The 12,903-nt window shown below is 42.9% G+C and overlaps 1 protein-coding gene across 2 annotated transcripts in view; it reads left to right on the plus strand.

Moving 5' to 3' along the window:
• Nucleotides 1-326: 326 nt before the first annotated feature.
• Nucleotides 327-12,903, plus strand: part of LOC134600951 (hepatitis A virus cellular receptor 1 homolog) — a 132,189-nt gene continuing 119,612 nt past the window's right edge. For both annotated transcript variants that reach the window (XM_063445344.1, XM_063445345.1), the window contains exon 1: nt 327-417. In XM_063445344.1, coding sequence (XP_063301414.1) covers nt 369-417 — 49 coding nt within the window. In that variant the 5' untranslated portion in view covers nt 327-368. The remainder of the gene's footprint in view (nt 418-12,903) is intronic.

The raw sequence follows: 12,903 nt of genomic DNA on the forward strand, positions 1-12,903 counted from the left end.
CTCTTATTGGGAAACTGGAGCTAACATTGTTTCCTTTGCATTATTCAGGTCTATTAAGATTTCGTTGCTTAGCCCTTCTCAAAAATACACTCTTCAAGTTTATCAAGTTATTAAAACATTGACCAATAGTTGAATTAACTGGAAATAGTATACAGTCATATCTGAGTGTGCTTGCCCGTCATGGTCGTGGTTTTTAATATTTTAAAGGTTCTTGTTGGGAAGATAAGAAACAAGTGTGACTTTGTGAAAAAAACAAAAACCACACAGAGTTCCCTTATATCATCTTGTCAAGAGAAATAGGAAACACATTTCAGCTCAGACTGCAGTTCGTTCATAGACAAAGCAACACAAGTCCTTTCAGTCACTACATGGCCAGGAAATCTTTATTGTACTGCTTCTCTCTCCTGTTATACACAGGTAAGAAACTAGACAGATTTTGATGAAGTATGTGGTTTACGGTGTGTTTAAAAATAGATTTTTGCTAAGAAAATATAGGTTGTTATACGACTTTTCAATGTCAAATTTGCATCACTATGTTGATGTCAAAATTTTAAAGGAGAATTCTGAAGAAGCCACGCACAGTGTCCAGACACAGGTCAGTTCAGGAAGCAAAGGTCTTTATTTTCACCAATCGGGTCTCAGCTGAACTCATGTTCAAAATGTCTGAGCACTGAGCACATGGAGTACAGGCTTTTTATAAGCTATGCATCCCCCATCTGTACCCTTACACCAATCAACAAACAGTATTTACAGCATTACCTTTTATGGATAGGCAGTATGGCACTAGGAGAATGGAATGTGGTTTTTCAAATCCAGCACATGCTCAGTACATTGATGACAGTATCTTAGCTACATGTAACTAACTAACAGATACCTGTACTTGTATATGCCACATGGAGATTTTAGGCCTACTAAATTTTGGGCCTAGCTGAAATCCCATCACACTAATACAAATGCCATTATTAGTTTAGGTGCTGTAATTTTTGCAAATTGCTGCTGCTCTAGCCCATTCTCAGAAATAATAATGGGCTATAAAAATTATGCATTTTGCAGCAATGAAAAGCAATTATGGTGTTTAGTCTGGCCTTTAGCAGTTTGATGATACCTTATCCCCATGCCCCTAATATCAAATCAAAATGTGTAGTCATTTTGCCATTCTTAACAATACAAATGCACATGTTTAATAATTTGTCTTTGCATAATAAATGGTAATGAAATCAAAAGGCCACCAGTAAAATGATCAAAAAGTATCAATACGTATAAAGTTTTAAGGTCATTACACAATTTGTTTATTGGCTTATATAAATTGTGGAGCAAAGTGTTAAAAGCTGAGAAACATTCTATTTGTTTTCGTGTTTGCTCCTTCTTTAGCATTTTCCAAGAGTAACCCTTGCTTTTGCTTTAAATAAATCCTCTTCTGTAATGTTTCTGTCTCCTCCACTTCTAACCTAAGTTTTAAAGGGACAATTCTAGGCACCATAACTACTGCAAGAAAAAAATAGACAGAAATTGTGCAGATGGACACTAATTATATATGTGCTCTTCTCATCTGTTACACCACAAACTAAATTGATTTTTTTTTAAAAACTATCCACTCTTTCTTGTTTTCCCTCTTTCCTCTTCTTTTAATTGTTTCCTTTTATTTTCCCCATTACATTCTTCCTTTTTTCATTTTTTTTTTTATTTCTAATATCTTTTAGTTTTTCTTGGTATTGTAATTATGCTTAGTGGTGAAAGTAACAATGCAATCATATAAATAAAACAAAGGCAGAAAACTATTTTACAATATCATTCCCCAATTCCAGTACAAACAGTAGTAAAATTAATGGTAAAATTGTAACATCAAATATATCCGTGCATGATAAAGTGTTATTTCTTTTACCTGCCTTCATAACAGTGTGTGATTTTATGGAGAGAGGGTTATTATAAGGATATGAGCAGCCAAATTAGAATGTACTGTCCTACAAAGTGAAAATATACTCCCTCTGGCAAACATCTCAAAATACTTCAAATATGAAAATTGAAACGTTTACTTAATACCCCTCAAAGCAATACTTATGGCAAACTAAAATTACACAGTAGACACAGTAAATGGAGACTTAAGTTCAGATCCCACCAATTTAACATATATACAGTCCTTAATCCCTAATGCTGGCATTGATATAAAAAAGGTGTCGTTACAAATTGCGCAGCAGTGGTTGTGAAAAATAGGCTTGTCAGAAACCTATTTTTCATAAGCCTAGCAAATCATGATACATACCCACAGGCTGGCAAAATCCCACTTGTACTTGGAAACAATCAGTGCAGAAACAGACCGACCTAACTAAGAATGAACCATTATTATTATTATTATTATTATTATTGCCATTTATACAGCGCCAACAGATTCCGTAGAGCTTTACAATATTATGAGAGGGGGGTTTGACTATAAATAGGACAATTACAAGAAATCTTACAGGAGGAATAGGTTGAAGAGGACCCTGATCAAACGAGCTTACAGTCTATAGGAGGTGGGGTATAAAACACATTAGGACAGGAAATAGCAATCAAATAAAGTGGGAGTGAAGCAGAGCTGGAGGCGAGAGTAGAGTGCTGCCCTTTGGGAGAGAGCAAGAGACAGGTAAGGTTGGTAGAGGTTACTCTTGGAGGCCATAAGCTTTGCTAAAGAAATGGGTTTTAAGGCACTTCTTAAATGATTAAAGACTAGGAGAGAGTCTGATGGCGGTAAACAGGCTATTGCATAGGAAGGGAGCTGCCCGCGAGTAGTCCTGCAAGCGTGAGTTGGCAGTACGGATGCGAGCAGCAGACAGGAGAAGACCGAGAAGGGGCATACTTATGAATCTAAAATGAGATATTGATACCGGAGAAACTGACGGAAGCCAAGCACAGAGAGATGGTCACAGGTTTCTTCAGGAAGGAAGAGATTCTTTATTCGATTCACCGAATGGGACTCAGAGGGACTAATGTCACCAAAATACAACAAGATCTGAGCCCTGGATAATAGTGTAGGCTCCTTATATAGGCATGTAACTCCTCCCATAATAAGCTCCACCCACACATACTCTTACCCAATCAATCGAACAAAAACTAACTTCCTGTTTGACCGCATGGCTTGCCCAGCACAATGGAGGAGGGGAATACTACATCCGGTATTCTCGCACATGCTCCGTACACTACTGATTGTATCTTTGCCACGTGCAACCAACCGACCGATACACCAGTATATGCACGTACACATGCCACGTGGTAATCTCGGCCTACTAAATTTATTTTTACCGAGATTCCACCACATTCTCCCCTTTGATGCCTCTGATATTTTCACATTTCCGGAGGCATCACTTAACCATAGTTTGCATATACCTCAGGTTGCCATGAACCAGACCAGACTTTGTGATTAATGATATGAATCCCTCAACATTCCTCTTCCTGCACTGGTTCTCCCTGATTTAGAGCCTCATATCTATATATGGCCATTATCTGTGCAGCAGCCTTTCTCTCTGCTATATTTTCTATAATGCCCTGCACAGACCTAACTACCAAAGGAACAAGACATGGTAGAAGAAGACACAGCATTAAGATTAGCATGACTCCACCTACCAATGCCTTAAGTCCTCCAAACTGCTCATACCAATTACCAAACCAACTACTTGGATTATACCCTTTCCATACCTGAGTAGGCACATGCGCTAGTTTAACCATATGGCTAGTAAGCTCAGCTATTGCTTGCCCTTCATCATCTATTTGAAGACAGCAATTGCTTAGGTTAAACTTCCCACATACACCTCCCTCTACTGCCAATAGGTAATCCAAAGCTAATCTATTTTGGTAAACGGCTGTCCTCATCCTAGTATTATGCTTCGCTAGGAGATTGAGCGCTTGCGATGTCTCATTGGTAATTATCTCAACCACTGCCTGTAACCTTATAATACGGTTGAGCATATATATTGGGGTTCTATATCCAAAAGTACCATCCTCTGCCCATGTAGCTGGCCCATAATAATCTATAATACGCTGGGGAGGCCATTCATTATCTTCCCAGGTACCTATCTCTAGGGGGCCCCTTTTCTTCCTATGATTCACATCATATACTTTAACTCCCAAAGTCTCTCCTGTTTCAATAGGCAACAAGAAGAAGGATGGTTTGAGCATACCTAACACACATGCCACTTCCCAGTCCTGTGGTAACTCCGAATAGGCTTTCTTACCACAGATCCAGTACAAATTTGCCGGGGCTTTCCAACTAGATGTGATAGATAGATCAAACCACACGTCCTTTAAATCGGAAACTTGCAAACGGGTTAGGTGGTTCTGAGACATTTGAAGCCGACCACCAGGTTGTATTCTTTGTATTATCATCATAAGCTTTTTGCCCTAGACAAGTTAATTCTCTTACAGATGTATTACACATTATTCCTTTCCTTGCTATGCAAACATAACCTATAATGGAGGTCTTTAATCGCCACTCAGATTTACCTCTAACACTCATTTGATAATCGGCTTGAGAAGATATTATTTGTTCAATTGTCTCAGAACCAGAATACATTACCTCCTTTGCTTCCCAGGGCCATTGGTCTCCCATGTTAGTACCTCCACACACATAGCAGTTGGTCACATTAAGACTACCAGCAATACTCTCAGCTAGATCAATAAACAGGTTTTTAGCATTATGGGGATCTTATTTTCTACACTCATCTCTTCATAAAAAGAATGGAAAACCTGATGAGTTTGGGATACTACGGTATCGGTCTCTATCCCTATAAATAATATTGTCCCAGGATCCAAACCCGTCCCATATATCTGAAACCCAAATAAGTTTCCGAACCTATCTATAAAGTGTTCAGGATTATTAATAAGTATATGGACTGGGTTACACTCCATAGACTTACAATATGGTTTGGTAGGCAACTTAGTAACAATCATATCCCTATCTACTGTCTGTCCCCAAGTTGCCCACCCCACACAAGACCAATATGGACAATAATTATAATCCCTATCTGGGCATTTTGGATTTACGTACTTGTTTTTACTACTGGGACAAATATACTTATCATTAGACCCATACGTTCTCTCCCACTTAAGATCCCCGCATACATTCCACGGTTTTCTACCACTTGATATCGCCTTACATGCATCAAATAGCAGAACACCCGAAGAATGTACGGTTTCTAATACTGTTTTATTTATTAGGGTCCCCTGTGGGTCTCCATTCCGGAGGGTCAACCAAATTGTACGGGGTTGATACTCTGGATTGAAGCACTTAGGGTCTCCTACCTAAGTATCTACACCTGGAGACATATCCTTTACACTCATATTGTGAATGCCAAATAAGGGTCTGGGAAATATGATTACCTGTTATAGTAGTCTTAATGCAAACCTCACAGCTAGGTGTGTCGGTACCTCTACCTTCCTGAATAATTAAAATCACAAAAATATACATTATCAAAAGCATTTCTTTCGACGTTTTCATCCTCAGTCTTCGTCCGTGCGATGGCACCTCAGCTTCCAGGATGTAAGGGCTGCAAGGAATGGAGTTCTGCAGGTCCTCTCTTCCCTTCAAGACACCCTGGCTATGACACGTGGGTAAGTGGTCAGGCTTTATTATGGCCGTCAAAACACTCACTTGCTGATCTCTTTAAACACACTTGAAATCCCGATATCTCCTCGTCACTCCGACTGAGTCGTGCGCTTTAACCGGATCTTGCAGGGATTCTCTGGATCTGTTGTAGCTTGCCAAGAATCTACTGCTGCTGGTTTAACCCTGGAGTGATGAATCCACTGAGTCACTTCGGCCACCTTTATAGCTGTAGGGGTAGACAAAAGAACAACATTAGGACCCCTCCACTTAGGCCCTAACGGTACACTGTTCCACTCTTTAATCCATACTTGATCTCCTGGATGATAACTATGAACAGGGGGATAAATATTCACAGGTAATCTATCTTGTACCCATTTCTGTACCTCCTCCATAGTTTTACCCAACTCTACAACCTGCTGCCGGGTAATTCCTTCTCCCAACTGACTCAAATCCCCCCTAAAGTTACCAAGTACGGGAGGTGGACGCCCATACATGATTTCAAAAGGTGAGAGACCCATCCTTCTGGTATGTGTACTACGAATACGCAACAGAGCTATGGGCAAAAGAACATTCCACTTAAGCTGAGTCTCTTGACACATCTTTGCCAATTGGTTCTTAATAGTTCTGTTCATCCTTTCTACTTTACCAGAGCTCTGAGGTCTATATGCTGTATGAAGCTTCCACTTAATACCAAGCATATGAGTCAGTTGTTGTAGGCAATGGTGAACAAAGGCTGGACCATTATCCGATCCTATAGAACATGGTAGTCCATATCGGGGTATTATTTCTCGCAACAGGAATCGTACAACTTCTCCTGCTTTCTCTGTACGAGTATGACATGCTTCTACCCAACCTGAAAAGGTACACACAACTAAGCGATGTCCACCGGATTTAGGCATTACAGTATAGTCTATTTGAAGATCGGACATAGGGAGTCCCCCCATATACTGGACTCCTGGTGGTTTAACTGGTCCTTGCCTTGCATTATTCTTAGCACATATCACACATCTTCGTACAATGGCTTGAGTCAAGTTGGACAATCTTGGTATATAGAAATGTTTCCTGAGAGATTCTTCCATACTATCTCCAGAATGTGTCCCGTTGTGATAGTTCTGGACAATTTCTACAGCTAGTGATGCTGGAATAACTATTCTTCCATCTTCTAACTGATACCATTTGTTCTCCAGGTATTTCCCAGTTTCAGTCTTTAACCACTCTTCTTCTTGAGCTGTATAAACTGGAGTCCATTTAAACAGTGGAGTCGGTATAAGAGCAGCTATATGTTCCACATACTCCTGTCTTCCTGATTCAGCAGCATGCTTAGCTGCATTATCTGCCATCCGATTTACTTTGGTTACGTCACCATCTCCTTTCAGATGCACCCGACAATGTATGATACCAACTTCTTTCGGTTCCCACACGGCTTCCAGTAGTTGTAATATCTCAGCTGCGTACTTGATTTCTATACCCTCTGAGTTCAATAATCCTCTTTCTTTATACAAAGCTCCGTGGGCATGAGTGGTTAAAAACGCATACTTGGAGTCCGTGTAGATGTTCACTCTTAAACCTTCTGCCAATTGTAACGCTCGTGTGAGTGCAATTAGTTCTGCCTTCTGTGCCGATGTTCCTTTTGACAATGGCCGAGCTTCTATCACCTTGTCTATTGTTGTTACTGCATATCCTGCATAGCGAATCCCTTCTTTCACATAACTACTGCCGTCCGTATAGTACTGGACATCAGGGTTCTGGATGGGAAAGTCACGAAGATCTGGTCTACTTGAAAATACTTCATCCATCACCTCCAGGCAATCATGTTGACTCTCAGTAGGTTGTGGCAAAAGGGTAGCTGGATTTAAGGTGTTAACAGTCTCTAAATGCACTCTTGGGTTTTCACACAACATAGCTTGATACTTAGTCATGCGGCTGTTACTAAACCAATGATTGCCTTTATAGTCTAGCAACGTTTGTACTGCGTGCGGGACTCGCACATAGAGTTCTTGACCCAGAGTGAGTTTATCAGCTTCGGCTACCAGCAGGGCAGCGGCAGCTATGGCTCTTAGACAAGGTGGAAGACCACTGGCCACTGCATCCAGTTGTTTAGACATATATGCAACAGGTCGTTGCCATGATCCCAAGTACTGTGTCAATACTCCCACAGCCATTCTTCTTTGCTCGTGTACATATAAGTAGAATGGGCGTGTATGATCAGGTAGACCTAATGCTGGGGCACTCATCAAAGCCTTCTTCACATCTTCAAATGCCTTTTGCTGTTCAGGGGTCCACAGGAAGGGATCGTGTTCTGTACCTTTTATAGCTGCATAAAGAGGTTTCACCAATATCGCATAACTGGGAATCCATATCCTACAGAAGCCTGCTGCCCCCAAGAATTCCCGCACTTGTCTTCTATTCTTGGGTATTGGTATTTGGCATACAGCTTCTTTTCTCTCTGGCCCCATTATTCTTTGACCTTCAGAGATATGGAATCCCAGATACTTGACAGTTGGCTGACACAACTGAGCTTTCTTCCTGGACACCTTGTATCCTGCCTTCCAGAGAATGTGTAGTAAATCATGTGTTGCTTGCTGACAAATTTCTCTTGTAACTGCCGCTATCAACAAATCATCTACATATTGCAATAGTACACACTCTCCTGGGATGGACTTGAAATCCAGTAAGTCTTGACTTAAAGCTGATCCAAATACGGTAGGTGAATTTTTAAACCTTTGGAGCAGTCTTGTCCAAGTCATCTGGCGTTTTGAGCCCGTTACAGCATTTTCCCATTGGAATGCGAAGATACACTGGCTTTCCGCAGCAATTCGAAGGCAAAAGAAGGCATCTTCGAGATCTAAGACAGTAAAATAGGTAGCCCCGCCCGGAATTACAGCAAGCAGGTTATATGGATTGGGCACAACTGGGTGTATACTTACGACCGCATCATTGACTGCTCTCAAGTCCTGCACAGGGCGATGCTCATCTGTACCGGGCTTTTGAACAGGCAACAATGGGGTGTTCCAGGGGGAAGTACAGAATTTTAGGATACCATACCGTATGAACTTATCCAAATATGATTGTATGTTCTTCTTGGCCTTTTGTGGGATGTGGTATTGTCTTAAGCTCACTGGATAAACCCCAAGTTTCAGTTCGATTCGAATTGGTGGAATATTGCGAGCAAGTCCTGGTGGGTTGTTCTCTGCCCACACTCCTGGTATATTAAACAAGGATTCATCACTCTTAGGGTTTTGGCTAGTCAACACTGTATAAAGTCGCCACTCTTCTTCCTTTGGTACAGATATTGTCATTATACCTGAAGATCCATTGAACTTTAAAGATGTTGTTCCATTAGGTAGAAACGTTATCTGTGCTTGTAATTTTGACAACAAATCACGTCCCAACAATTGGACTGGACATTCAGGCATGTAAAGGAATTGATGTTTTACTACGTGGCCTCCCAATGTACAGAGTCGACTTTTAAGAACCGGTTTAGCAGCACTCCTTCCAGTTGCTCCTATTACGGTGATAGTTCTTCCAGATGGAGGAGCAACTAGGTCAGTCACCACCGAATGTTCAGCACCAGTATCGATCATGAACGCACTCCTTTTTCCCCCTATTGCTACATCGACCAGAGGCTCCGCTCGGCCAAGGGGGATGGAGCCCGGTCGGTATCAATAGTCCTCCATGACTGTGTCAGCCAACCCTACAAAGTCCCTATCTTCTCTATTGCGGGGTCTCTGCGCTGCTGGATAGTACCTGTCTCCACTAACACTTCCTCTATTGTTACCACTATTCCCTCCAGGACCTCCTCTACCTCTCGCTCTACCTCTATAATTACTGCTATATCTGTCTCTCTCCCTAGGTCTGTCTCTCTCATAATGTTCCCTTTGTGGACACTCACTTCTCCAATGCCCTTCTTCCCTACAGTACGCACATTGATTCCTACTCAGGGGTTCCCTATTCCATTTACTCTCGCCTTTATCCGTTCCCCTATACACTTCCTTTTCCCTTCTATCTACGCCTGCGATCACAACCGCTAGCATATCTGCCTTTCTACACATCTTGCGCTCTTCCTCCTTCTTTGTCTCGGTTTCCTTATTCATATATACCTTGTTTGCTACCTCCATTAGTTGGGTTATGGAGATCCCTACAAACCCTTCTAACTTTTGTAGCTTGCGCTTTATATCTCCATAGGCTTGGCTGACAAAGGCAGAGTTAACCACCCGGGAATTCTCAGGGGCCTCCGGATTAAAGGGGGTATACAAACGGTATGCCTCCAATAATCGGTCATAAAAGACACTGGGCGATTCATCACATTTCTGTAATACCTCAGCCGTCTTAGACATGTTAATCGCCTTCTTTCCTCCAGCTTTCATGCCAGCAATAATAGCGTCCCTGTAAGCTTTTAAATGGACCATGTCTGCGCCATTGACATTCCAATTTGGATCGGTGCTTGGATAATGGGCTGCGGCCCATGCTGCTGGGTTGGCCTGATTTTGTGTACGAGCCTCTTCTTCCAGCGCTTTAATTGCCGCTTGATTTATCCTAGTCCTTTCCTCATTATTAAACAATGTCAGTAATAATTGCTGGCAATCAGCCCAAGTGGGATTGTGTGTCTGGAATATTGAGGTAAACAAATCCGTCATGGCTTGAGGCATTTCAGTGTAAGAGGAGTTATGGGTCTTCCAATTAAAGAGATCGGTGGTTGTGAAAGGGACATAGACGTAGACTGGATCAGCATATTGTATCTGGCCGTCATCGTTAATGTGTGTCGGGCCAGGAGTCAATCGAAGAGGCATTTGATAATGTCGGGGTTGGAGGGTACCGGTCAGTTGTCAGGTTAGTATGGGGCTTCGTAGAGATGCGTCCGTTAGGGGTTCCGGTCGAGGGGTAGTAAGACAAGGGGATGGGGAAGCTTTACTAAGGGGAAGGTTGGTGAGTAGAATATTCCGGGCCGGGCTAGGAAGAGCCTGACCGGAAACTAGATATGGCGCCAAATCTGGGTATGTGGAGTTAACGGAGGTAGGAAGGGGAGGGTTTGAAACAAGGGGGCTGGGCTCTGAGCTAGAGGAGGGAGTAGGTGGGGACAACGGGGCAAGGGGAGGAGCGTTTCCAACAGCACCTCCTCTTCCTCTTCCGGTGGAGGAGGAGTAAGGGGGCGGCATGGGGATCTCAGACTCAGGGGGCGTGTCCAAAATGGGCGTGATTACGGCCTTAGTGGACAAGCGAGTCCTGGCCACCATGAGGCGACATTGCTCCTCGTGGCATACTCGGATCCATTTTGGCGAGTCATTTACGGCCTGCCTCCAACAATCAATATATGGAAACTGGCCATAAAGTTCAGGCCTACCTGATACAGCCACGTGTACACGCTGTACCAGATTAGGATCCAAACAGCCACGTGGTGGCCATGCGGCAACCAAAGTAGGCCATTCCCTACTACACAAAGTAGTCAAGCGTGCTGGAGACATCTTTACCCCAAAATCACATGCAGTATATCCCTTTTTAAAGTTTTTTATCATACATCCTAAGGGATCCAAAATCGTTGAATCCGACGCGCCCATACTTAACAATGGAGCGTCGTCTCCAACAGAAACTAAACACACACTCTTCCAACGGTCACACCCGTTCCCTCGGCAACAGCACCACGTGGTACAGTTACTAAGCGAAACGCACACAACAAAACACTCAGGGAATTCCCGTACACACACAGCTGTTACACCAGTCACTAAGTAACTAATACTGTGCCCTTTGGCGAAACTATACGGTCACCCACGCTATAATTCCCTATATCTTAAATACCCGTCTATAACATACCCCAGTAACATCGTCTTTACAAACAGTAGTTATAGTACGGTTAGCATTGGTTAGAATACAATTTAAAGTCACAGTTCAATTAGTAGTGATTATGGTATTAAACATGCAACATAGACGACAAGTATTAGTACTTATTTACAATGTCAGTAATTATACATGGTTATGGTACCGTGTGCTATAATACAATTACACACTATTCACACTCTCGCTAGACGGCAGAGCTCACGCTATCTAGCAAGATATACACGCTACTACAACAATCTTTAGCACATTTACAATTCCCAACTAATCTATTGGCCAGTACCTTGATGGACTACCTAAAACTATCTACATATGTTTTGGTTAGCCCAAGCACCACATATAGCGAACTAGAGGGCGGAATTTACAACAGTACCCTCTTAGTCTATCTACTCTATCAATAGTCTAGTGGGTTCCAAATTTACACGCCTTCCCACTTAGCCAAGATAGGTTGAGATCTAGCGAACCGAATTTACACAGGCGCCGCTTAGTCTCCCGGTCCCTCCGACCTATCGAACAAAATATACACCCTAGAACGCTAGTCTAGACAAGACACCGGTGTCCGGCTAGGGCTATTTACACCAGAACCCCGCCTGACTCCAAACCAAAATTAAACGGGCTGACTACAGGGCGTTTAATTGAGCGGTGCGCCTTCGCTCCTTCCCTCCACTGGAGGGGGCAGATTCCAAATAACCCCTTATGGGCCTACCGCACAATCGGTATCCAATACCCCTAGTGGGTCCGCCAACTAAAACAGCGGTCGTCTTACCTCCTCGTTCCTGAACCTGAGTTCACACTCATCGACGGGGACACCCCAGCACTTACTACGTAGAGGCCGATGATCTCCTAGACAACAGACCAGTGGTGCCGAGATGAAGGGAGGTCTACGCAGAAGTTCAGGGGTGCAGCCGTAGAGAACGTGGGCAAAGACAGACCGTCTCACGCCTCTGCTTCTCAGCTACCGTTGAACAATGAGCTTCCCGGCCAATGCACCAAATGATACCGGAGAAACTGACGGAAGCCAAGCACCGAGAGATGGACACAGGTTTCTTCAGGAAGGAAGAGATTCTTTATTCGATTCACCGAACGGGATTTAGAGGGACTAATGTCACCAAAATACAACGAGATCTGAGCCCCGGATAATAGTGTAGGCTCCTTATATAGGCATGTAACTCCTCCCATAATAAGCTCCACCCACACATACTCTTACCCAATCAATCGAACAAGAACTAACTTCCTGTTTGACCGCATGGCTTGCCCAGCACAATGGAGGAGGGGAATACTACATCCGGTATTCTCGCACATGCTCCGTACACTACTGATTGTATCTTTGCCACGTGCAACCAACCGACCGATACACCAGTATATGCACGTACACATGCCACGTGGTAATCTCGGCCTACTAAATTTATTTTTACCGAGATTCCACCACAATATAAGAGGGGCTAGAATTGTTCAATGCTTTATAGGTATGGGTTAGCACTTTGAATTGACTCCTATAG

This window comes from Pelobates fuscus, chromosome 3 (assembly GCF_036172605.1).
Source record: "Pelobates fuscus isolate aPelFus1 chromosome 3, aPelFus1.pri, whole genome shotgun sequence".
Lineage (NCBI taxonomy): Eukaryota > Metazoa > Chordata > Amphibia > Anura > Pelobatidae > Pelobates > Pelobates fuscus.